This window comes from Callorhinus ursinus, unplaced genomic scaffold, assembly GCF_003265705.2.
Source record: "Callorhinus ursinus isolate GAN/ISIS: 27379988/994484 unplaced genomic scaffold, GSC_fseal_2.0 scaffold44, whole genome shotgun sequence".
In the NCBI taxonomy this organism is placed as follows: domain Eukaryota; kingdom Metazoa; phylum Chordata; class Mammalia; order Carnivora; family Otariidae; genus Callorhinus; species Callorhinus ursinus.
In genome coordinates, this window is record NW_027397106.1 from 2,523,722 (window position 1) to 2,550,002 (window position 26,281).

At 51.0% G+C, this 26,281-nt stretch overlaps 2 protein-coding genes across 2 annotated transcripts in view; both read left to right on the top strand.

Moving 5' to 3' along the window:
* Positions 1-5,906, top strand: part of LOC112832596 (keratin, type II cytoskeletal 2 oral-like) — a 28,138-nt gene extending 22,232 nt beyond the window's left edge. Inside the window, 8 exon segments of the mRNA XM_073881862.1 lie at positions 330-390; positions 1,249-1,341; positions 1,586-1,750; positions 3,267-3,392; positions 4,016-4,120; positions 4,122-4,237; positions 4,921-4,955; positions 5,764-5,906. Coding sequence (XP_073737963.1) covers positions 330-390; positions 1,249-1,341; positions 1,586-1,750; positions 3,267-3,392; positions 4,016-4,120; positions 4,122-4,237; positions 4,921-4,955; positions 5,764-5,906 — 844 coding nt within the window.
* Positions 5,907-13,024: 7,118 nt separating this feature from the next.
* On the top strand, positions 13,025-25,917 carry KRT77 (keratin 77). Its single transcript, XM_025882991.2, has 9 exons — positions 13,025-13,591; positions 18,386-18,600; positions 19,607-19,667; positions 20,190-20,285; positions 21,233-21,397; positions 22,783-22,908; positions 23,028-23,248; positions 23,670-23,704; positions 24,288-25,917. Exons 1-9 carry the CDS (start codon positions 13,025-13,027, stop codon positions 24,596-24,598), a joined length of 1,797 nt encoding a protein of 598 aa, XP_025738776.1. The 3' UTR covers positions 24,599-25,917.
* The last annotated feature ends 364 nt before the right edge of the window (positions 25,918-26,281 follow it).

A 26,281-nucleotide genomic window follows, 5' to 3' on the forward strand; every position in this document is an offset into this window, starting at 1 on the left:
TCATATAACAACTCATAGAACAAAAAATCTCAAGTTCTCCAGGAAGCCTTCTGGGATTAATCAAAATAGGGTCCTGCTCGGAAGAGGCTTCTACTCCTGTGTCCAGTAATTGCCATCATTGTTACTAAGTGGTACCTGGCACATAGTAGATGCTCAGTAAAATCTGTTGGATAAACTCTCACCCGAATCCAGAAGGCTGTGCTTTGCACTGACAAACATCTTGAGCTAAATCGGCAGAGGCCCTGAGTCCATGTTACTTATGAGGAGTGCTCGGGGGCCAAGGGGACATCCCAGAGAAGGTGGATCAGAAAGGGACTCTTTTCTCAAAGGTATGAAGAGGAGATCAATAAACGTACAGCTGCAGAGAATGACTTCGTAGTTTTGAAGAAGGTGAAGGATCCGCGCCCCCCTCCAAGCCCCAGCCCAAAGCCTCAAAAAGCAGAGTGGTTTAAAGGTTGAGGGGGAGCACGAGTTTAGTCCTGCTAAACAGAGGGTCTCCTGTAGGCCATGTGGATGAGGGCCCAGGCCAGGGAGGGAGCCCACCGAACAGTGCCTGAAGATTCTATGTGGCAGGCTCTAAAGGGCCTACCAGACTTTGGCCATGCCCCCCCCCTTTTTTTGCTTCTTTTTAAATGATTTTATTTATTTGACAGAGAGAAACACAGCGAGAGAGGGAACACAAGCAGGGGGAGTGGGAGAGGGAGAAGCAGGCTTCCCGCGGAGCAGGGAGCCTGATGCGGGGCTCGATCCCAGGACCCCGGGATCATGACCTGAGCCAAAGGCAGACGCTTAACGACTGAGCCACCCAGGCGCCCCTGGCCATGCCCCTTCTGATGGGCCCGTGGGGTTTATGATTATGAATCTGAATAGGCCTTGAGTTTTGATTAGAAAATGGACAAAGAGAAGAAACAGGGTTTTGTTTTTTTCAGGAGTACATTCCCAGGAGCTAGGTTGCAAATTCAGATTCTCCCTCAGGCCCTCCTCACAAACCCTCCTCACCAGGGGCCCAATGTAGTGGCCCCAGCCCTGCTCACCTCTCAGCCCTTGGCCTCTTTTGCTCCTTTCTGTCAGGTATTCGCCAGGCCAGCCTGCCAGACAGTGGTCTAGTCCTGTTAGGAGATGTCTGCCTGGCCCTCATTTCCCCTGAGTGGAAGCCCCCGGGGGGCAGGCTCTGGTGGCCCCTTCCTCAGGGCCCAGGACTGGGCCAGTCTACAGGTTGGAGGGGACAGTGACTGAACTGCCCCTCAGGATGTCGATGCTACCTACATGACCAAAGTGGAACTGGAGGCCAAGGTGGAGAGTGTGACGGATGAGATCAACTTCCGGAAGGCCCTCTACGATGCCCGTAAGTCTGCTCCTCACCTGCAAGCCCCCGGCCCGCCTACTTTCCACCTCCCGGAGAAGGCAGCGCTCACCAGACCTTTACCAGGAGGCATCTGAGTCACATGTGTGCTTCTGACAAAAGTGGTACCTTCCCACCCGGCCCAGTCAGACCTGACCCCTCCTGGACTGGCAGCTCCCGGTCTTCTGGGGAGCCCTGGTGTTGGATCTGCTCAGGAATCGGCACGTCTGCCTGGCTCTGCAGGAGTTATCCCAGATGCAGTCAGACACCAGTGACATGTCCTTGGTCCTGTCCGTGGACAAAAACTGCTGCCTGGACCCGGACAGCATCATCGCTGAGGGCCGCGCCCAGTACGAGGCGATCGCCCAGAAGAGCAAGGCCAAGGCCGAGGTGCTGTACCAGACCAAGGTGGTAACACCATCATGTAACTCTGGGGACTCTGGCTCCCCCATCAAGCTACCTGGGCAGCCCTTACCTCGGAGTCATTCTCTTCTATATCTCCAGTATGGCAGTTCCCTCCTTGCCCCGCTGGTCTGGCCTCACCCACAGGCATCTCCCTTCCTTTTATTTTTTAATTTTTTAATTTTTATTTATGTATTTATTTAAAAAAAAAGATTTTATTTTATTTATTTGAGACAGAGAGAGAAGAGAGAGAGAGAGGCCCAAGAGGGGGTAGGGTGAGAGGGAGAAGCAGACTCCCCGCCGAACAGGGAGCCCGATGCGGGACTCGATCCCGGGACTCCAGGATCATGACCTGAGCCGAAGGCAGTCGCTCAACCAACTGAGCCACCCAGGTGCCCCCCCCCTTTTTAAAAGATTTTATTTATTTATGTGTATGAGAGAGAGATAGGGAGCACAAGCAGGGGGAGTGGCAGGCAGTGGGAGAAGCAGGCTCCCTGCTGATCAAGGACACCCCCCATGTGGGACTTGATCTCAGGACCCCGGGATCATGACTTGAGCTGAAGGCAGACGCTTAACCTACTGAGCCACCCAGGTGTCCCTGCCTCTCCCTTCCTAACCAGACAGCTCTGACTTTGCTGTAACTTGGTGCTTCTCAACAGGAGGTGAAGGTAGGATTTTCTCCCAGGAGACATATGGCAAAATCTGCAGATAGTTTTGGTTGTCACACCCGGGGTGGGGATGGGGTTGCTAGTGGGGTCCAGTGGGTGGAGGCCAGGGATGCTGCTAAACATCCCATAATGCATGACCCCACCCCTCAACAAAAAAATTATCCTGCCCAAAATGTCAGTAGTGCCAAGGTCGAGAAATTCTTAATCCCTCTGGCTGCATCCCTTTATTGCTGGAGACACTTCCGTTTCTCCTCCACCAATCTGGACCTTATATTGTTTGCTCTGAATCGATCACACTGAGGGGCTGAAGCCAGTGTCTGGAAAGAAGTGGGGGGAGAAAGAGGGAGATTGAGCAAAGGGACCCGAGACACAAGTTCTGTCCTCCTCCCCCATCCCAAATCTGAATGGGGCATAAGCTGGCCCATATACTGCTGACTCTTCTGGATTTTCTGCCCAAGGAGGGACAGCCTGCTGGTTAAGAAGATGGTTCCAGCATCTGAAATGTTTGCATTCAAGTTTCAGCACTTTCACTCGATAGCTGGATGAGTTTGGTCATGGGAATTAAGCAATCTGTGTCTCAGTTTTCCCATTCATAAAACAGAGATAATCATACCTTTCTCCTCAGGTAGTTGTGAAGTATAGTGAGATAAAGCACAGAGCCAGGTGCAAAGTCTCTGCTCCACAAACACAGCTATCGTGCTAGAAAATAGGTCCCCGGATGCAGGGGAGAGAGCACCTTGCCCGAGTCACATGTCTGTGTTTTGGTTTTCCTGCTTGTGGCATGAAGGGTTGAGGTAGGGGATCTGTAAGGACCCTGCTGGCTTTCTGAAAGGGTGACTCTTTCCTGGACACAGTTGGGTGAGCTGCAGACCACAGCCGGCAGACACGGGGATGACCTGAAGAACACCAAGGATGAGATCTCAGAGCTCAAGAGGCTGATCCAGAAGCTGCGGGCCGAGATCGAGAGCGTGAAGAAGCAAGTAGAAAGAGAAGGAAGAACATGTGTCTGAGACTGTGGGCTTATGCTTGCACCATAACACTCAGGGCTCAGCACTTACTCCTGTGAAATCCTGCCCTAGACTCACGCGTGCTCAGATTGACCAGGTGCAGTTCTGGGCTGGGTGCTGAATAAAGGTCCTGTCCCTGTGGAGTCTGGTGGCCGATGTGGGCCAGCAATACCGAATACTGGCAAGACTGGGAAGGTGGGGGAAAGAAGCTGATTGTGGGAAGACCGAATTGGGAGAGTAGCCTAGGATGGCCACATCTAGATGCACTAGGGCAGAGAGAAAGTTTCTCTGATAATTCGGGAAGACTTCTTGGAGGAGGGAGGTCTTCAGAAGATGCTCAATCTCTTACCATGAAAGGCGAGAAAGGTAAAGGAAGAGTCTGACTCCTCATGAGCTGGGCTAGATCCTTGAGGCCAGGTGTCGATAATGCCCCTCCTTGATGTGCTAGGGCTTAGATGGAGGCCCAGGCTTTAACCTCTGTGGGCTGTGGCTTCCTCATTTGCCCTACATGAAGGGACCCATATGCAGGTACCAAGCACACAGTGCAGGCCCTCAGTAGATGAATCTAAATTGGACTCCTGGCACCCCATACCCAGAATGCCAACCTACAGACGGCCATCACTGATGCGGAGCAGCGTGGGGAGCTGGCCCTCAAGGACACCAATGCCAAGCTTCAGGACCTCAAGGCTGCCCTGCAAGAAGGCCAAGGAGGACCTGGCCTGGCTGCTGTGTGAGTACCAGGAGCTGATGAATGTCAAGTTGGCCCTGGACATCGAGATCACGACCTACTGGACCCTCCTGGAGGGCGAGGAGTGCAGGTTAGTGAGAGTCCCTCTGGTTCCCAAGAGGCCCAGTGGCCTGGTGGCTTTGTGGCCTGAGCCTGCTGCTGGGTACCGTGTGTGTGCATGTGCTCTCCACTGGAGATAGTGGTAAGCCCTTGGCGGGCCCAGCCTCCTCCTTTTCGGGGCTGCAAGATGCTGCCAGACCTCCAGGAGAGCTGTGTTCCTAGGCAATAGACACCCCAGAGCCTTATCTTGGACAGGCTTCCCCGCCCTTCTTGTCTGATGTTTTAGCTGTAAAACATGGGTCTGCAAACAGCGGTCATAGGCAGAAAGATTATTTCTAGGCCATTTCTTTATTATGGACTTAATTGTAGGTTTCTGTAGAGTAGGTTCCTGGAGCCTGGCCCTCGGGTACATGACCCTGGCCCATGTGGATTCACATAATATTTACCGAATAAAGAGCATCCTGAGGAGTGGGAAGAGGGTGGGTAGGCCAGGGAGTGCTCCTCAGCCGTTACTCTGTGGAGTGTTCGTGGAAAGGGCAAGAACTGAAGTCCAACCTGACCCAGTAGAAAAAAGGAATGCATGCCATGATTTTTCGAGCATCTACCATCCTATTTCTTGTTGTCAGCATCAGTTGCTGTTGCCCTAGGCAAGGTGCGTCTGGGGAAGGGAGGAGCTGCACAGGTCATTGACACTGGGGTCTGGTGCTCTCACAGGATGTCTGGAGAGTGCCAGAGTTCCGTGAGCATCGGTGAGGACCCAGGGCTTTCTCTGGGAAGGGGTTGGACGGCTGGGAATCATGTTTCTCAAATCGCGGGCCAGCGCTGGTGAGAGATCATCCTAGCTGCAGGCTGGGAAGAGCTCTTGGGTGGTGGCCAGGGTAACCCCCTGGCTCTGAGTCCCAGAGAGGCCACCCTCCTCCCCCTCCTGGCCGCTAGCCCTGCCACCCTGCGAGAAGTCTCAGTGGGCGGGACCTGGGGAAAGACTGGAGGGGAGTCGGGGTGGCCCCGGGGCTGGAGGACGCCCAACAGGCTCCCTGACCCCAAATGCTGTTTGCAGAGATGGTGCACAACAGCAGCGGCAGGGGAGCCCCGGGAGCCGGTGCTCTGGGAGGCGGCGCGCTGGGAGGTGGAGCTAGGGCCCGCGGGGGGGCCTGGGTTCGGGCTGGGGCTCGGTGGTGTGTGGGGGCTTTTCTGGTTCTGGGGGCTCCTGCGCCGTCAGCGGGGGTGGCAGCAACAGCTCAGGTCGCATCTCGCAAAGCTCCTCCCAGAGCCATTGGTCCCACCACAAATTCTGAACGGGGTGCGCCAGGTGTCCCCAGACCCCTTCACCTGCCCGCACACCCCAGCTCTGCACGCGCTATTCCACACCCCCGTGGGGCCCTTTCCCAACGCATCTTCTGACCTGTGCCCCGGAGCCCCACCTTTCCAGACGACTGGGAGTCGTAGCCCAAAATTTGCTGGGAAGGTTGATTGGGTTGAGCAACCGTCTAGCCCCACAGAGTCAGGCTAAGGGGCAGGGCCCAGGAGCTAGGCCGGTTCATCGCCTCTGCCCCACAGGTGCCCCCACTGTAGCCCCACATCCCACTGCCTTATGGGAAAGCCCCAACCAGCCCCTGCATGCACTGCTTTCCCCATCTTGTAGCCAGCCACCCCCGCCCCCCCTGGTCCTCACCTCCTACTGGTGCTTTGATTTCCCATGAGTGGTTCTTGTCCCTTTTTGACTCCAAGAACTCTCTGTTCTGTATCTTCAATAAACTGCATTGTGTTTCAGACATGGTGGTAGAATTTTCATTCTGGATTGCAGGGTCACTGGTTCTAATGTCCATGCGGGTGGGTCATGGCAGTCCCTTTCACACAGAAGGTTCTGGCCTGAGACTGGAGGGAGACTCTAGGTAGGAAGTTCTAGAGTTCTCAGGCAGGAGAGGCATGATTTTTCAGCCACCAGATACTATGGATGATACAGACCGACTTCCTTAATTGATAAGATTTTGAATTCATAGAAATTATATTATGTTTGAAAGAAGTAGTTTACATTTTCTTCCTTTTCAGTAATTCCAGGTAGGTCTGGAATTATCCATTAATTGCAGCTAATTGTAATTGAATGAGTTGCTGGTAGGCAAATATTTTCAAAAAGCAATGATAAAAATCCAAATGTTTTATAGCAAAAAATTATATATGCCGAGGCTATGTTTTCTCATGTTTCTATAATGTGGGGTGAAACCTTTCAATATGAAGAGTTATGAGAGCTGACAAAGAACTTAGAATAGCCTCATGACCGGTCAACTCCTACCCCTACCCCAGACATAGCACACCATCAAGGCGGATCCAGGGGTACTTGGACAGAACACAGGTTCAGTGCAGGGCCAGGGAGCCCCTCTCAAACCAGGGACATGTAGGTTGAGAGAAGCAAAATAAAAGGTGAACAGACATATGAGTACATGCATGAGTGCCTTCTTTATAAATCATGGTCCTCGTTAGCATAAGAGGACTGACAAAGGATGTCAGAGAAACAGAAAGAGAAGACACACTTTATGGTGATCACGGAAACTCTTAGCTAAGTAAACACACACTTGCAAGAGAGCCAGATGCTCACTGGGCTAAAAAAAAAAAAAAAAACACAACACACACCTGCAGCTTTGACAGAGAATGTTCTAGCTCTAGAGTGAAAAGTTTACTTGGAACAATCAGAACAGTCATAGAGGGAGGGAAGGGTGGGGACTGTCCCATTGCAGCCGGTCCTCACAGAGGCTGTAGCCTCACCTCTCAAAAGCAAACCCACTGTTGGCCATACCCCCGCCCTGGCCGGTGAATGCGGCCTGGAGACAGGTGCCTTTAGCCTCATGGCTTGTTTCAAATGTACAAGAAATTGCCCCACTCCTTTAAGTAGGATGATTAAAGAAGAAAGCTTTCCGCATCTTCCATAGGATTTACAAAATATCACAGGGCCATGTTTTCTTGCTCATGATGCCATTCTGATTTGTTAAGGGAAGCTGGATGGAAATACAGTTTGGTTCATAGAACTTTGCGTATATTGTGCAGCAATATAATCTTTGTCAAAACTGATGCTTTCTTGTGATTTGCCTGGCCCTCTGCGAACAGCTTTTTTCTATGAATTAACTCATTCAGTCTTCACAGAGGTGGGCAGCTCTGTTATTATCTCTATTTTACAAATGAGGAAACTGAGGCACAGAGAGATTAAGTGCTGGAGCCAGGATTCAAGCTCCAGCAGCCAAACTCCAAAGTGTCCTGAAACTGCCTCGCAAAGCAGAAAGTAATACAGCACAGTGGGAAGGAAGCTCTCCGGCTTTGGAGGCAGGCCGCCCTGGTGTGATCCGGGCTTCCCGCTGGCAAGCAGTGTCACTGTGGGCAGGTTGCTTGGCAATTCTTCCCGCGCTAAGTCTCATCAATAAAATGCGGTGGTTCTGGTTGAATGATGTCATCTGTTTAACTCCTGGCACACTGTGAGCTCAGTAAAGTGTCATTACTATTTATGGACATTTCAGGAACCCACCTATTCTTTAAAGGACGGAACGGTGATAAATTGTTAATTCCTTGCGTTTGTGTCTCTCCCATCATGGGCAAGGTGAGACATGATCTGGGAGTTTCCCACGGGTCTCATATTCCACCCCCCCCCATTGGATTTGTGATTCTGGTCCCCACCACACCACTAACTAGCCCTGTAGCCTTGAGTCTCTCCCATTTTCCTCTTTGACCCAACATATAAAAGTATCCTCTGCCAGACAACCCCAGTCCCCTACCAGGGCCTCGAAGTTTCTCTTGGAAGTCAATCCCAGTCTAACCTTGTTTTCCTTTGGGCCCACACCTGTGTAGCTGCTCCTTTTGCCTCAGAGACAAGAGAGAGTTGCCAGCTTTATAAATGTGTGTATAAATAGTCATGACTTCAAGCATGTTGGAAGGGAGAGCTCAATACGCCTAGAACAATATTATCTCTGGACCTTGGCCCTGAGAATGTGCAGGGCTGCTCTCAGACCTTGGGAGGGCTTGTGGCCCCAGGGCACTTGTTAGGTTTTTAGGAGAAAGAGAGACGCTGCCCGACAGTTTCCAGGCGGGCCCTGGGATACTCGTCAAAAGGATATCAAAGGAGGGGGGTCCTGGCTGGTTTGGAACCCGAAGAGGAGCTTGAAGCCTTAGTTGTTGCTACAAACACCCGCCATAACCCAGAAATCAGGAGAAGGATTCCCCGGGGGTGTTCTTGTGTGCCCAGCACCCGGTTCTGACCCCTGCAGGCAGAACCTGTTAGAGGTTGGAGGTGGGGCTCCCCCATGTCCATCTCCCCGAGGCTACAGGAGCATGGAGGCTGTGGGAATTCTTCAAAGGCTCATGTTCTTTTTGGATCGGGAGGGACGGTACCCAAGCTCTAGTTCTCTGCACCACCAACTTTCCCTGTAACCTTGACTAAGTCCTTGCACTCTTTGTAGCTATTTCCTTCTTGTAAAATGAAGGCTCTGGGCTGGTGGTCTCTGTCACCTGTCCAGGTCTGACATTCTTCTGTAGGGAGAATGGTGGTCTCAGGGTGTGGAGGCCAAGGCCAGGAGCTTTGATTCAGTCCCAGGACACTGCTCTCCCTGATCCCTGTCACGTCATTGCCTTCCTCTGCTGCCCAGGGGTCCAAAAACTCCCATTTGAAAGAGGTTAAAGGCCTCCATAACTACACCAGGCCTGCAGCTGTCCCCTCCTTCCTGGGCGGGCTGGTGACTGAAATTCTTCCACCCTCCCTTTTTTTGTCCCCACACCCCTGCCACACGTGTGTGCCACTCGGTGAGAGCCACTTGCAGACCTGGGAGATGCAGGCTGAGATGAGGAGCAGATCTGCAGGGGCTGCCCCTGCCAGTCACACCAGCAACTCCTCTTGAACTCTGCCTCCCACTGCTGCCCGAGACTGTGATCCGGTGGCTGATAAGTGCCCTGGGCCTCACCCTCTTGGCAGCCCTGAGTTTCAGTACCTGGGAGACCAGCAGGGCAAGTTGGAGCCTTCCACTGACTTGCCCCTTTCCTTTAAGGAGAGTGCTGGTGGCAGGTGGGCAGAGCGTGGAGGGGAGGAAGGGGGCACCTCTTTCACCAGAGACCCCACCACGTCTTCTGCAATACATGTGGGTTCTGGAGTGGGAGTGCTTGGGTTCAAATCTCCACACCAGCGCTTTCATCTGCGTGTTCTTGAACAAGTTACTTGATCTCTCCAAGTCTCCTTTTCCCCACTTGTAAAATGAGTGCAATTATAAGAATGCCTTCCTTATCATGTTGATTTTTAGATTGAGACTCTCCATGTTTTAGACCTAGCACGGTGCATGGCCCACTGAAAAAGCACTCCATAAGAGGTTAACTATTATTATGATGCCCATTATTATTCTTTTGTCCTCGGCCTGAATAGAATCTCAAGAGGCCATTTCATTGGTTCTTCTGCTTCCTTCAAGCCAGTGGTTCCCAAACTTGTCTGCCCGTTAAAACCCTCTGGGACCTTTAAAAAATTCCAGAGCCCAGACTATACTTCAGACCGGTGAAATCCCAGTCTGGGGTGAGGGAAGCTAGAGGAAGCACAGACACCAGCGGTCGCTGAAGCTCTCCAGGGGATCCGGACATGTAGCAAGTTTAGCAAGCACTGCTCTTTGTCGTCCAACCAGTTGAGGGGTTCCCTTTAGGGACAGCAATTTGTCCCAGAATCCTCATCCAGCATTTACTATTGACCTGAGGTCAAGTCTGTCCTTCGAGACAAGTAAAAATCTCTCATGCTTCACCTTGACCCGGTTTTCTCTTACTTTGAGGGAGTAGAGAATAGCCGTCACCCTATAGCAAAGGCTCAAGGAGTAGTATGTGCTGGGTCCCCCAACCCCAGGCCTTCCCAGGAGTGACAGCAGTCCACTGGGGGCCATCCAGCTGACAGGAGATAGACCGGGGTGTTGACATTAGATCCTGGTAGCTGGTCACAGCCAGAGACCCAAGAAGCTTTCTAAATTCTGTCTGGGACTTCCTCTCTTATCATAATTTAGCAGTTCCCCATATTCAGCATAAGGGTAAATATAAACCTTGGTGAACTTCCCATTTATTTAGTCGGCAGGAGAGACGTGTGAAGGGGTTAATGATGTGCATTCTTCATGGCAGGGGTTGAAAGTGAGTGGCAAAAGAGAGCACTATAGCAGGTGAGCAAGGGGTGGGCTCACATGCTCTGGGGTGCTCAGGGAAGGCTGCATGAGGAACCCCCCCTTGGATGACTCTTTGGAATTTCCAACGTGCTCTTCCATGTTTGGTGTCAGCTACTCATAATCACCCTCTGCATCTGGCATTCTTCTTCTTTTTTTATAGCCCAGGAAAGTGAGGTTCAAGGAGGTAAGAGTTTGTCCAAGCCGCGGGGCCGGGAAGGGTGGAGCCAGGATTTGACGCTGAAGCCAAGGATCTTTTCCCCACACCACTGCTGCTTCCTGCCTGGGACCTAACATCCTTTCTCCATATACCCTCTGCTCTCTCTGCTCCTTCTCTCTGCCTCTACCTGACTCAGAATCCTTGCCTTCAGGTACCTTCCTTACATGACCCATCCTAATTCTTACCTCCACTTCCCTTTCCTTCCTCTGGCTCTGCTGGTTTTCTTCTTATGTCTCCCAAGCCTGGGAGCTGAGCCTTGGCTTCCCTCTCCTACCAAGAGCTCCCCAAAGGGGTTAGGGTCAGGACGAGGGCTGTGTAGACCTAGATCTGAGATGCCAGAACTAGGGTGGCAACTGTCCTGACTGGCCTGGGACTATCCTGGTTTATGCACTGAAAGTCCAGGCAAAGTGGGACCCTTGGCCATCTTACTAGGTTCCGAGAGTTAACTGTATCGATGCTTGTTTGGTGTATTAAAGTGTTTTGTGCTTTTTCACATGCCTTACAGCTTTGAGAAGTTTCTTTGAGAAATAGCTGCTCTGATTCCTTTAAATATCTGAGGCTCTGGCGTAAGTGACTTGCCTAAGATCACAGGGTAGTAGAAGCAGGGCTGGGAGCTGAAACCAGTTTTTGTGACTGTAAATTTCAGGCTCACTCTCTGTCTCCCACAGTGTCTCCTGGAGATGGTCCACTAAAGCAGTTAACTGAGCAGATGAGGTGTGGATGCTTGAAGCTGCCCACGGAGCCCCTCCCAGCCTAGGGTGCCTTCTCCTCACTGCGGCTCCCCGACACCTCTCTTGTTCTTTCCCACCACCCGTCTTTCCCACCTCTGTAGCTGCTGGCAGCTGTGGTTTCAGTTCCAACTTTTGCAAAAATATTTACTTATTGCATAAATACAAAGGAAAAGGACGTTTAAAATATTAGAAAAAAAACGCTTCTACAATTCTTAATAAGTTGATGTACTTTTTTGGGTTACTTTTTAAGCCTGCCTTCTGTGCATTCTTAATTTTTATGAATTCATAGCTCAGACAGCCTCGTGTATTTAGCTTTCTTCATTTAATGTTGTATCATAAGCATTTTCAAGAGTGCTCCTACTCAGTCTCCTTGCAGATAATTTTAAATGATTGTATCCAAATGGGCAAGCAATCATTTAGCCACTTTTCGGAGTCTGGACATTGAAGATTATTTAATTATTATTATTGTTGTTGTTGTTTTATTATTATTGTTTTTATTAAGTTTTGGGTGAAAGCCGCCATCCATTTGAGTCCAGAGGGAAAACACACATTTTTGTTGGCTGACGCTGATGCTCAATGAATGAGCTTTATTCCATGCTTGCTGGCAGTGCTTTCCAGAATGTGGGCCCATACACCAGTGCTCCATGGGCACTTTGTTACAGCTTTGAGAAGAGATAAATATAGAATTTGAGAATAACCATTTGGAAAATTAATTTTTTCCCATTTAACAATAGAACAATTTTATGTCTATTGAATTTAAAAATAAAAATCGGGGCCCGTATATTGTATATCTTAAAAAAAAAATCTCCTCTTAAGGGAAACTTTTAAAATTTTATTTTACAAAAGCACTGGTCTAAAATACATTGGAAATAAAAAAAAGAGATTTCATGATAGTTTGTCTTTTGGTCTAGAAGACCATGTTCAGTCCTGGTAGATGCTCAATGCACCTGCAACCACAGATCTTCAGCGCTATAGGACCTCATCTGCTTTGTAGAGGAGGAGCCTGAGGCACATAGAGCGACACATGATGCACCCAGCAAAATGTGAACAGTCTTGGGCAGAGTCCCCTGGCTTTCACTTGCACTCAATGACCACAATACCCCGTTTTCATGTGATTAAAATTTGGGATGTTCATCGTGGTGATAAATGACAACAGGGAGCAGAAGCAGGGGGAGGGGAGGTCAGAACAAAGCTTCCATCTGATCAGGGTAATGCTGTGGCAGCAGATGTCTCCACCCCTGTCCCAGCTGTGATCACAAGGCAGCTAGACAACCCCTAGCTTTGCCCCAGATCTCCTGGTCACACCCCAAGACAAACAATTCAATGGTGGAGTTTCTTAGGAAGGTATCAGCTAATGATTTGGGGGAAACCATATAGGAGTTTCCAGCAACTCGGTCCTGAGAGGTTATTGCATTCTGATCTCTAAATAGCAAGAGATGAATGATAAATGATCAAGTTGGGGAAGTTTATCTACAGTACAATTTCTGCAACCCATAGGTGTGAGGTTTTAAACAGATGTTGCTGGCAGGCAAACCAAACATAAATATTCCCCTCCCAGAATTTGGAAGGTGCCCAGCCCAGCAAATGCATGTATATATAGGGACTAAGCCAGATCTCTTGTTAAAGGAGTCCTAGCTTTTTCCCTCCTGGGTCTCTGCCTCCTTCCAGCTGGGACTTTTCTTTTGGCTACTTCCCTGGATGTTCTAGTAACCATGAGCCGCCAATTTAGCTCTCAGTCAGCATTTAGCTCCAGGAGCAGGCGGTTTTACAGCACTGGTTCTTCTGCAGGCTCTGGTGGGGGGAGTCGAGCTGTGGGGTCTGTGTGTCAGGTCCGAGGCAGGTGTGGTGGTGGTGGTGGTGGTGGTGGTGGTGGATATGGAAGCCATGCCAGGGGGTTTGGTTCTAGGAGCCTCTACAATCTGGGAGGCAGTAAAAGCATCTCCATTAGCTTAGTGGGGAGAAGTGCCAGTGGTTTCTGCCAGGGTGGGGGAGCAGGAGGGAGATTTGGAGGAGGGGGCAGAAGTTTTGGGGGAGGTGGATTTGGAGGTGGTGGCTTTGGGGGTGGTGGCTATGGAGGAGGTGGTTTGGGGAGTGGCAATTTTGGGCTTGGGGGCTTTGGTCCTTCCTGTCCCCCAGGGGGCATCCAAGAGGTGACTATTAACCAGAGCCTCCTTCAGCCACTTCACTTGGAGGTGGATCCTGAAATTCAGAGAGTCAAGACCCAGGAGCGGGAGCAGATTATGGTCCTCAACAACAAGTTTGCCTCCTTCATTGACAAGGTGAGTACCTCAAGGGCAGGTGAGTCTCTGGCCCCTGATCAAATAACTGAGAGGGCCTTGTGCCCTGCCACCTCTTACCACCTTGTACTATCTCAGTTTGGTGGTAACAATCACTTCCAGAAGCATATGTTCTGGGACCTTAAGAAAGCGCTTATCTCATTAGGCCTCAGTTTGACTTATTGAGGGGATTTATTTTTATCTTTTCTTTTTGGCAGGAAAGCAGGTAAGAAGTGTGAAAATACCCCACAGAAAAAATACATGGTGTAGTGACTTCATTCTCATTCATCATTATTCAGTTTCCATATACGCACTTATCCTAGCCATCCATCCATCCATCCATCCATCCATCCATCCATCCATCCATCCATCCCACAAACATTTACTAAACATCTACTATATGTCAGATACAGTGCCAGGTACTACAGAGAGACTAGAACACAGGTCCTGTCTTCAAGGAGCCATGACATAGCCCAAGTGAATGCTCTGAGGTTATCACTGAGGGCTAAAGTGAATAGCAGACTAAGGATTCTATCAGTGTTCCTTGTTTTAGTTCATCCAAGGCCAAGAATGGGCCAGATGGAGCCATTGTAGCCCCTCTCCTTAGTTCCCTAATTAAACCTCAGATTAGGGCTGGTCCAGACCCAGATCAGCAAGCAGAGGCTGGTAGAGGCCTGTGGTAAAGACCTTCCTCCGGCATTTTTCTTTGTCCAGAGGTGGAGGCACAGTAGCCCCTGTAGGCTTCCCCAGCATGTTCTTTGTTCTTGGGGATATGGTGAGAAGCACCCTGGGGCACAAAGGCCCATGGATACTCAGTGACTTCCCGTCAGTCCCATAGGAATTCAGTGTTGAGGCCAGAGCTTGACCTGTGGTCTGACTGCAGATTAACCACGGCTAAAGTCAACCACTGGGCTGTATATACAGTCTCTGATATCTGGGTAGATGTTGGGAAAGGACAGGGTGTGTGGGCTGGGGGAGGAGGGGTAAGCGTGTTGAGGCCCAGAGATAGCCAAACAGGAGTTCAACAGAACAAAGCGCTTCTGGCTGCTTCTGATCACCTTGGATGGGAAATCTGACTGAACGTCATTATACCTCAGGCAAGGGCAGGGACTGGGAGAGCTTGGCTGGAGTAAGGAGGTGACACAACTGGAAGTCAAGACTAAGCTAAGGGAGAAGACAGGAAAAGAGAGGGCTGGAGGTCAGTGAAATGGCCATGGGCTACTGGTAACTGATCTCCTGGGACTCATTTGACTGTGGTTTCCACCATTAATATAGGACATTTGTTGCATTTTATGGTATGGGGCTATGGGCAGAGGCCGAGTTGCAGGAGACTGTGGCAACCTGTCCTTCCCTAAGGCTTGTCATGACCAAGAGGAAAGAGCCCCCAGGACTCTGGCCTGTCTGGAAGGGAGAAGGCTTCTACTGCAGTGGATTCTGACTCTAGTTTCTGGCCTGGTCTTTCTGCTTTCACCCTTAAGCTGATATAGTCCATCCTCAGAGCCACACGAGAGCCATTCTTTAAAAAACATTGCATCACTTCTCTTTTTGAATCCCCCATTGACTGTTAGTCTCATTTGGAATAAAAGCCAAGATCCTATAAGGCCCTGTGTGATCTGGCCTCCACCCTGCAGCTACTGCTCACCCCTGGCTTGCATTTGTGAGAATTAGGCAACATTACCACCACTGGGTGGAACATCTCTCAAGCAGCACGGTCTAGTGAACAGAGCGAGGGCAGGAGTTTAGCTCCCCACGGTACAAAGTCATTGTCTGCAGTGACCCTACAGTCCCTCCGTGCTCCTCTCCTGTTTCTCTCTTGCTTACTAGGACACTATTGCATGCTTGCAGCCTCCAGCACCCCACGCCTGCCCCAGGGCCTTTGCTCCTGCCATTCCCTCTGCTTTGAACGCCTCCTTCCCAAGAGTGGTCTGGCTTGCTCCCTCATCTCCTTCAGGTCTTTTCTCAGATGCCACTATCCTAGCGGGGTCTTCCCTGATCTCCCTTTTCAAAATAGCACCCTCACACCAGCATCTCTGTCCCCCATCCCTGTGTTACTTTTCTCCATTGTCCCTAAGGCCATATGACACACCAGATATTTCACATGCCTCCGGGTGTAGACTATCCAGGCCACTCACCACCTGGCATAGAGGATTCAACCTCAACTGAACAAAGCCAGGCCGGTGTCCCCATGGGAAGAGATGGACCCCATCACTTTCCTTCCTGAGGTCCCTTTTCCTTGTCTTTGGTTCTATAAAAGCCTTTGTGTCCATTTCTACTCTCTGAGTGTCCAGGCCTGACACCTGAAGGGCTGATTTGATTTGTCGTTCAACATGTTTATTGAGTAATTATCATGTTCCAGACGATTCTGGGTGTGGGAGATTCAATTACAAACAAAACAGACAAAATCCCCTGCTTTCTAGGAGTTTCCAGTCTATTGAGAGGGACAGCTGTCTACACTTGGAGGCAATCCCAAAGCCCTTAGCATTTCATTAGTCCATGATACTTATGAACTGTCTTCTCTGTGTTGGGTCGCTGTGTGTCCATGGGTCTGAGTACCTTGTGCCCATAGGAGACCAAAGACAACATGGGCCTGCCTTCCTGAGGCTCCCCCAGCAGGGGAGGGATATGCTCAAACAGCACCAAGTGACAGCAAATCATGCCAGATGCTCCGGGCAAAGGACCGTGGGCTATGAAGGCGAGACACCAGGGGGATGTCACTTTAGTTGAGACCAAAGGGTAAATAGGGCATAGCCAAGCAAAGAGCTGGGGAGATCTGGGCTGCCGGAGGCAGCAGGAGGTCCCTGGGTCATGACAAGCCAAGAGGGGTGTGCTTTTTCCAGCACGAAGGTGAGCTCAGTATGATGCTAAGTTTCATCTGGGGGCTGATGGGACACAGCCCAGGAGTGTTTTGGGGAGCCTGGGAAAAATCACAACGGCTTTCAGTGATTTTTCTAGAGATTAAATCTTATTAAAATTGCCTGGCGCTCCCTGCAGCCAGTCTCTGCCTTTGCGGTTTGGGTGGCCTGACGAGAACCCTGGGTTCTTTTGCTGATGTGCTCCGAGGTATCGTGTGCAGGGGCAGAAGGTGCTCTGGCTAATCTGCCCCTCATTGTTTATTTGATGTGGAGATTCTATTGTGGGCCCATGAGATTTGTTCCCTTCAGTTCCCACAATACTGAGCACAGGGCTGAGAACCCTGTTTGATTTGTCCACCTTCTGGCAGTGCCACTAGAGCAAAACGAGGCCAGGTGGCAGGAATTTCCCACGGGGGGGTGGGTTTCAAGCTGAGACAACCTGTGAGATCTGCTTGCCTTAGCTCTTGCTTTGATGAAGCTAACAAAAATGAGCCATGGGGAATAGCATTCACTGTGCACGTCTCCTAGCCTAGAGTCAGAATCCAAAGGGAGTTAACAAAGGCCGGCCCCTCAGAAGGGCAGTCCTAAGGGCCAGGGGTTTGGGGCATCCTCCTTGGTGCCCCATTGTAGGGGAGTGTCTTCAGGGTTCTGTTTTGACTGCACAAAGCGATGGGTTTGTGCTCATACACAACTCCCAGGAGGATCCTGGAGTGTGCATGTGTGTGCATGTGTGCGTGTGTGCATGTGTGTGTTGTGTGTGTGTGCACGTGTGTGTGTGTCCGCACCTAAGAGGCATCCCTTATCTCCACCTAAGGCGTGGGAAGGGAGGCTCCATCTGAGGGCAACCTGCAGAGGCAAGGTGAGGGTTGATCATGATCATGCGGAGCACAATCCATGTACTTGGTCAGCATAGCCAGTCAGCTCTCTGGACCCTATACCTGAACTTTGTGCCCAGTTTCGGGAAAAGAGATAGAATACAGGAGGATGTCCACTCTCCATTTTCTGCATCAATGAAAGTTAATGAAGAGAATAGCAACATGAGTATTTCCCAAACACTAGACACCCCCAAAGTCCTTACTTTGGGGCATGGGCATGCATTACACAACATTTTTAGAAAGTGGAAACAGGGGCGCCTGGGTGGCTCGGTCAGTTAAGCATCTGACTTTAGCTCAGGTCATGATCTCAGGGTCCTGGGATTGAGTCCCACATCGGGCTTCCAGCTCAGCGGGGAGTCTGCTTCCCCACTCCCTCTGCCCCTCCCCCTGCTCGTGCTCTCTATCTCTCTGTCAAATGAGTAAATAAAACCTTTTAAAAAAATAAAAAGTGGGAGCATTTATTTTTTTTTAAATTCTGAGTTAACATTTAAGTGAGGTGACCTTCCTGAAACACACTGGCAGACAGCGGACGTGGTGGGGTCTGCAGGATGGGGGCACCCGGGCTGGTTTTTTTCAGAAATCAGTATAATCTTCTAAGTCAGATTGTTTCTTCTCTCTTATTGTCTCCTCTCCTCAATCACAGAAAACATTTCAGCCACAAAGAGAAATGAGCCTTGGAGATGTTAGTGTTTCAGATGCTCTGCAGCACCGTTTCTGTACGTTGGCACAGAGTGTGGAGCGTGGGAGTGACAGCTCTGTGGTGTAGGTGGCTGTAGCTGAAGGGAAGAAGGCACTCCAATGGAGGTGGTTTGCCTTCAAAACCAGAGTTAGCTTAGTAACTTAGTGTTAATTTTAGGCAAGTTGAGCTTACAGCCCTTGGTCAACCATCAGAAACCACATTGTGTTCTGTGTGTCCTGGTCCCACAGAAAGGGAAGCTCTCAGATCCCAAGAGGGGCCATCTTGATTCTCTGAGGTCCAGATATGCTGTGTGGTTGCCAGTCTTCCTACCCGTGGGGGATGCTTCTTGGACCCACAGCCTGGGGTGAATTTGGAAGTCTCTTGCTCCTAGGTGCGATTCCTGGAGCAGCAGAATCAGGTGCTACAAACAAAGTGGGAGCTGCTACAGCAAGTCAACACCTCTACTCAGACGAATAACCTGGAGCCCATCTTGGAGAACTACATCAGTGAGCTGCGGAGGCAGGTGGATTTTCTCAGTGCTGAGCAGATGCGCCAGAACACAGAAGTTAGGAACATGCAGGATGTCGTGGAGGACTACAAGAACAAGTGAGAGCCCAGGCAGGGTAAAGGGGTCAGAGGGAAGCACGGCAGGGAACTGATTCAGGGGCAAGACATTCTGCTTTCGTGTTAATATGTGAAGGGTGGACCAGGGTCCCCAGGTGCAGCCACCCGGCTCTGTACCACACAACCGCAGAGGGCACCATCCTGCATAGAGCAGCTCTGGTAGGATGGTGGTACCAGTCAGCTCTCAATTGTATTGGGTGGGTGAGGGCAGACTATCTTCAGGGTGCTGGACCCAGATAAGCCAAGTTCTGGTGGGTTTTGCCACTTTCTAGCTGCTTGCCAAGTCTGTCTTTCTAAGCCTTTAGTTTTTACCTTAGTAAGGTGGGGATGGTAAGCACCCTCCCCGTTGGGTTGCTGTGACAGGCAGATCTGGGCTCTCAGGCTTTGGTGTGCAGCAAGCTGGTTGAGTAGGCCTGGAATGCGACCAGAGTGTTTGCATTTCTAGTATGCTTCCACGTGATGCTGGTGGACTGGGGTGCACACTTTGAGAACCACTTGTTTAGATGACATTATGCTTGACATTATGCTTAATAAGTTCCTAGACTGTGCCTGCACATACTAAGCACTAGCTATTATTAATCATAATGGTCGGGACTTGTCTAATTCCAGATCGGCTGCTCCAGCACTGTGCAGGCAACTGAGTGGCTTCTCCCTCCCCATGCTAGGGGTGTAGGGTGCTACTCTTGACATCACCTGGCACACCAATCAGAGAGTCAAGAGTGTGTGACTCAAAAAGGGAAAGATGAAATTCACACTGAAGGTGTTGGGGGGCAACATTGTAGGTGACATTCTTTTCCTTTTTAAAACAATTTAGTAAAAGTGGCTATTTATGTCCTCAACTGCAAAAAATGGCTATCCGCTGGCAGGGGATAGCCAAAGTCTAACACTAAAAATTTGGGACATTCCAAGCCGCTTGCTGTGAGGAGAAATCTCAAGGAGCCAAGGTCAGCCTCAGCAGCCTATCTGTGTTTCTTACCTCCTCCCACAGATACGAGGAAGAGATCAACCGGAGGGCCAACACTGAAAATGACTTTGTCGTCCTGAAGAAGGTGAAGGATGGGGGAGGTCCTAGGGGGACTGTGGGTCCAGGGGACTGAGCAGAGCGAAGAACTCCTGTAGGATGCTGTGTGACCAAGGGGTGGGCAGATGACTGCTAGGGGCAGCTTGTTGAGGGTGTGGCCTGAAGGCTGGGCCCCTGCACTGAAGGGGTTAAGTCTGAAAGCGATGTTGATATGAATCTGGAGCCTTCCTTGAGTGCTCATCTCTCCACAGTCCTGAATGTGAAGTTCAATCAACTGACACCTGTTGAGTGTCAGTTATGTGCAGCCTTGAGACCTGGGGAGGGACCTGGGTGCTTTGTGTGGCTGACTGGGATGAGGGCCTTGGTGTCACATTTCTTCCTGGCCAGGAAAGCCAGAGTTTTTGCAGGTGCCTCACCTGAGTGAGGTGAGGAAATTTTCAGGCAAGGAAATAAACCCAGAGAGGTTTTCCCACTTGCCTGAGTTACCCAGCGAGCTGGTGGCAGGCAACACTTGGACAATAAAGTCAGAATATTTTTGCTTGCCGTTCAGGATGTGGATGCTGCTTACATGAGCAAGGTAGACCTGGAGTCCAAGGTGAATGTTCTCTTTGGAGAGATCAGTTTCCTGAAGTATTTATTTGAGATGGTGAGTTCAGTCCTCATGAGAAACCCTTCTCTTCCCTCACATGTCACAAAGGGTATGGGCTGTTGGAGGGGGAGGCATGAAACCCAGCATGACCCACTAGGCAATCCTCTCTCCAGTAACCTCAACTCTGGGACTGGAGTCAGCCTCCCCACCCCCAGTGCTCAGATTCCTGGGTGCAGGTGCTGGAGATGGGAGGCAGGGAGTGTCCTGAGGGAGAAGATGGAGCAGCTCTTGATTCTATCTGGAAATGAGGTTAATATCCAGGACATACAGGGACAAAACCGACCAGAAATCTTCACCAGTGCTGGGAATCCAATAGGGTTATTGGGGAATTCTGTCGGAGAGGACAGTGTGGATCCTAAAGGGACGAAGCCTACAGTGGTGATGGATAATATCCTTCTACCACCCCTGGCCCTACTGTTGCTCATGTCTACCTTGGGCCAGGGGCTGTGCAAGGAGCTTTGCCACGTTTTGGTCTCCATTCTGCTGATGAGAGACCTGAGGCACTGAGAGACTCAATCACCAGCTCAGTCACTCATCTAGTTGGTGGTAGAGCCCAGGCTCAAAAGTGAGGGAGAGAGTCCTTTCTATGGCTCTGCGAGCTCGTGTATTTCTCAAGGAGCAAGTCTGCCTGTCAGAGGGCCCAAGATGGCAGCCAAGCCAAGTGAGGCGGGGAGAGAGGACACAGGAGAGGCATGATGGGCAGGTAGTGCCTACAGGAGCTCTGAATTCACGCTCCTTTCTTCTCCCCAGAAGCTAGGTCTGGCGGCCTTTACCTTTAGTTAAGACACCTCCTGGGGCACAACAACTATTCAAAGAACCTTCCCCAAGACTCTCATCTGGCCCAGGCTTCTGGTTTCCCCAAAGAGCCTTGAGGGGACAGTAGAGGGAACCTGAGGCCCCAGGAGGAGAGTGGAAGGAGTCAGCCTGTGGTCTATGCCTTGCAGGAGCTGTCCCAGATGCAAACCCACATCAGCGACACCAATGTCATCTTGTCTATGGACAATAACCGCTTCCTGGACCTGGACAGCATCATCGATGCGGTGAGGACCCAGTACGAGCTGATCGCACAGAAGAGCAAGGATGAGGCCGAGGCGCTGTACCAGACCAAGGTGGGCACTGCTGTCCTTCCACCCAGACTTGGTACCCCAAACCAGACGTAGCCTCAGAATTTCTCTCATCTTTCTCTTATTTTGGAAGTTATTTTATATATATATATATATATATATATATATATATACACATATATATATATATATATATATATATATACACACACATATACATTTTATACATATATATAAAATTTCATTTACTCCTTACAACAACCCTGCGAGGTAAGGAGTTGATTACCCCTATTTTGAAGATAGTAGAGTATGAACTCACCCAGTTTGCCTAGGGTCTTATGGCTGGTAAGCGGCACAGGCAGGACTTAAATTTAGGTGTCCCGCCTACAAACCCATGCCCTAAACCACTATAATGTTTTAATTCTTACTTTTTTCATAATGAGATCTTTTAAGCTGTAGTTCTGTACTTTACTCTTTCACCTATTACTTGTGAATGCCGTTCTGTGACATTAAATGTTCTACGCCATTTTTAATAGCAGCATGATGCTCGGTGGTAAGAATTTACCTTTATCAGATAAACATCTCTGTGGCTAAGTCTTCAGGCACATCTTTGATTACTTCTTTAATATCAATGGACTCGGACCTTTTTGGAGGGTGAAGACTGTAGTTAAGGGTCAAAGGCCGGTCCCTACGTTCTGAACTCCTGACACTTGGCGATCTGCTTTCTCAACTCCAATTTTGGCGGGCCTCTGTCTCACTGCCCTGCAGGCAGGGGTTCTGAGTGGCATGGATTTCAGCATCAGACCGGGGAGGTGGATGGTCAACAGGGAAAGCATCAGAATGCAGAGCTTCCCTTGAACCAGCAACCCCCTGCCCCTTGCTTCCTCCAGAGCCCTGCCCATGGGAGCCTACTGATGGGGCCATGTAGATACAGAAACGACATAGAGAGGAGAATGGGAATCAAGAAGGGGCATGCTGATGGCCTCTGAGGAAATAAGGTCATGGCTGCTAGGGAAACCATCCTGGAAAAGGGTAGGAAGGAATATGGGTGTGGTGGCAAAAGGGAAGAGGTCCCCGTGTGGGTAAGGGCCTGTAGTAAGGCTTAGATGGGGGAACAAGTAGGTGGAAAAGGGCATCCAGGAGTAGCTTTGTCTGTCTGGGATGTGGGTCTGGCCCAGAGACTGATGAGAAGGAGGGAGGCTTGAACAACACTGTGTGTGTGTATGTGTGTGTGTGGTGTCCTGACTCAAACGAGGGAGCTTTAGTACGGGAGTGTGTATGGCGGGTATCACAGCTCTGGGGGTGGGGCGTACCTGGGAACTGTCCCTGGAGAGCAGCTTTGGGTAGGGCCTGGGAAGGTAGACTCACTCCCTCGTGGAAGGCCTCGCGGTGCGCAGCAGGTTGACCACGATGTTGCCTTTGACCCTCAGTACCAGGAGCTCCAGATCTCAGCGGGAAGACACGGAGACGAGCTGAAGAACAGCAAGATGGAGATCGCTGAGCTCCACCGCACTATCCAGAGGTTGCAGGCAGAGATCAACAACATCAAGAAGCAGGTGAGAAGGATGCTCAGGGTGGGCTGACCAGACATGCCGCCTCCCACAGGGCCCTGCCAGATGGGGCTCCTGAAACTCACCCCCCATTCGGTTCTTCTTTGCGACTTTCTCCTGAGCAGATTGAGCAGATGCATATGGCCATTTCGGATGCAGAGGAGAGAGGAGAGCAGGCCCTTCAGGATGCACGGCAGAAGCTGCAGGACATGGAGGAGGCCCTGCAGCAGTCCAAGGAGGAGCTTGCCCGACTGCTGCGAGACTACCAGGCGCTGCTGGGGGCCAAGCTGTCCCTGGACGTGGAGATCGCCACCTACCGCAAGCTGCTGGAGGGCGAGGAGAGCAGGTGGACCATACTTCTGGGGCCTACGTGCAGGTTGCCTCCCTGAGTGGTGGGACCGACTATTTGGAGGGAAGACAATCCCTGTTTTCTGGAAAGACTGGTAGCCCCGGGCTGAGCAGAAACATTCAAATCAGAAGCAGAGGATGTGTCATTGTCATCATTCCCCTGCCTCTGAGCAGAATGTCCCTATACCCCAACCTAAGCCACTGCAGCCAGTGCTAAATGGCTTCCAGAAACTGTTTAAAACCCCTTCTAGCCCCTCACTCCCTGACCTCCTGGCCTGTGCACCCACCTTTCCCTAAAGCTTGGGGACAGTTTTTCACTTTATGGGACTGTCTCTGCTCTGGATGTCTCCAGGCCGTCTGTCACCTGCCTTCCCCAGGGCTTTGCTGGTCTGACCGATGTGTGTGCTTTGGTTTTACAGGATGTCAGGGGAGCTGCAGAGCCACGTGAGCATCTGTAAGTAGCAGGGTCCAGGTTGGGGGCTGCTTGGAGCGGCTGGAGGGAGGGCCGGGGGTGGGGGGAGGCAGGCCAGCAGGGACCGGCAGTCAGCGATTTTGTTTCTAGTCCTGCACCATGAAAAACCACAGTGAGCCCACAGACTGGGGAGCCTGGAGAAATTCGCTGAAATAAATTGTTACGATTTTAGTGCTTACGTATCTTAATGTTGATGAGACCTTATAATCAGTAGCAGCTTAGAGCTCGTCAAGGTATTTGGCTAATGAAAACGGGTCCTGACATGCTTTGTCTTTTTTAAAATTATTATTATGTTCAATTAGTCAACATATAGTACATCATTGATTTTTGATGTAGTGTTCAACAATTCATTAGTTCCGTAAAACACCCAGTGCTTTGTCCTGTGAAGAATACTTGGAAAACGGGAAAATTTTCATCCTGTATGGTTTTGCAAGTCAGACGCTGCCTGCGACTAAGGGTGCAGGAGGCTGCCCCAGGGCGGGTGCAGAGGGGTGCAGGGGGGAGGTGCAGGCGGGTCCCCTGGCCAGCCCTTCTGACCCCAGCTCGGGCTGCCCTCTCCCCACAGCTGTGCAGAGCAGCCAGACCACCATCAGCGGCGGCGGCCGAGGCTCTGGAGGCTCCGGCGGAAGTTACGGCGGAGGCTCGGGCCGAGGCTACGGGGGCTCCGGCGGCGGCGGCTCCCGTGGGGGCGGCGGCAGCTACGGCGGGGGCTCCCGAGGGGCCAGTGGAGGTGGTTACGCGGGTGGCGGCGGCGGGAGCTACGGAGGGAGCAGCCGGAGCAGCAGCAAGTACGGGGGCAGAGGCGGCGGCGGCTCGTCCCGCGTGCAGATCATCCAGACCTCCACCAACACCTCCCACAAGCGAATCGTGGAGTAGAGGGAGGCTCACACAGCCCCGCCGGAGGGCGCTCTCCTGAACTCCCCTCCTCCGCGCCCTTCCTGAACCCCTCTCACTTACCTTTCCCTCATGGGTCTCAGCAGCTTTGCTAACACGTTCCACGCTAGCTGGTGAAGCAGGCGGATAACCCCAAACAGCAGATCTGTCTTTGGAGGGCGCTGGCTGGTGGTCAGAATCACAGCCTCTCTCCACTCAGACTCCACTCGGCTGGCCCTGCCCCTGCCCCTGCCCCTGGGGACACCCAGGGGCCCAGTCTAGCACTGGAGAAAAAAAGCCTGCAGAGTATCTACAGAGCGGATAATGGAGAGTTAATGTCAAGGACACCAGGTTTCTCACCCCCAGGCTCCCTTTCCTGCACCTGGGCTGCCCTGTGAACAATAATCTCTCCCTCAGGGGACCCACAGAATGAAGCGTTTGGGCGAGTAGCTTGACAAGAGGAACCTCTGTACTGGGGACCCATTCCTGTCTGTTGGTCTGTTAGCCTCATACTTTCATGTTGATGGAGAGTATGGATTTGCTGTCCTCATCAGGCACCTTGAAGTATGTCTGGTCCTGATTCCACATCTCCATCTTAAGAAGCATTATTCTCTGGGCTAACAGCTCAAGGTGGGCGTATTTCAGAGGGCATGCATCCTTGTCCCCTGGGAGGACGAATTATCCCCGAATAGAGGAGTCAAGGGGAAGCCATGGAGTTCTCTTCTGTCCTGCCTCTCCTGACAGCTCCATTCGTCGGCAGCCTGGCCCTTCCTGAGCTCTGCTTCATAATGGCCCTCCTGAGAATTGTCCAGGAGGCTAGGCACATGCCACCCAGAGCTGCTGTGTCCAGGTGCCAGGCCCGGAGGAATTGGAAGATCAAGCATGGGTCTTGGGAGGGTTCAATTCTGACCAGTCCTGAAGCTGCCTGTTATGTGTAAGGAAGCATGGTGCCCTTTCCCGGGCTTTCAAAGTCCCTCTGCCTCCTGTTCTCTGTGACTGAGCACTTCGTGAGAATTTGACCCTTCCTTTCAGGCCTTACACAGGATGTTTGAGATAATGTTTGAGATGCGCTGGAGGGGACAGGAAGGGGAAACTATCAACCCACTAGCAGGCCTGGAGAGGGGGAGGGTGGTGTTGCTTCTAAGATCTGGAGTCACCTTCGCTTCCTCGCTGAGTCCTAACGCAACCTCCAAGTCCCTGATTCTCTTGGGGGCATCGGACGGGCTCAGTAGGGGTCCCCTGCGGAGTGCCGTGACCGCATCATTTCCTGGTTGAAGATTGTACCTTGAAGGGCTTGACATTTCTGGTGTTTCTACAATAAAATTTTCTGTGATCTCAAACTGCTGTTCAGTCAGAGATAAGTGATTTCTTCTTAAATTTCTGCAGGCCTCTGCTATTATTCATATCTGGGAAATATTATTTTTATTATTTTTTATTGCATGATCTTAAAAGACCTTGCAGACATGATCTTACTAGTGCTGAAAGTGGCCGCTCGTTCCGAAGTCGTTACACATTGGTTCAGCACGCATTCATTCCGCTCCAGCCGTGTGCCAGGAGGTGGCCTCGGCCCTGGGAATGCAGTGCTGACTGAACGCGTTTCTGAATCTTCAGGTACTCACAACCCAAATGATAGATTATGGCAGAGGGGAAAGTTCAGAGGGAGGAGAAATCAGAGCAATGAGTCTC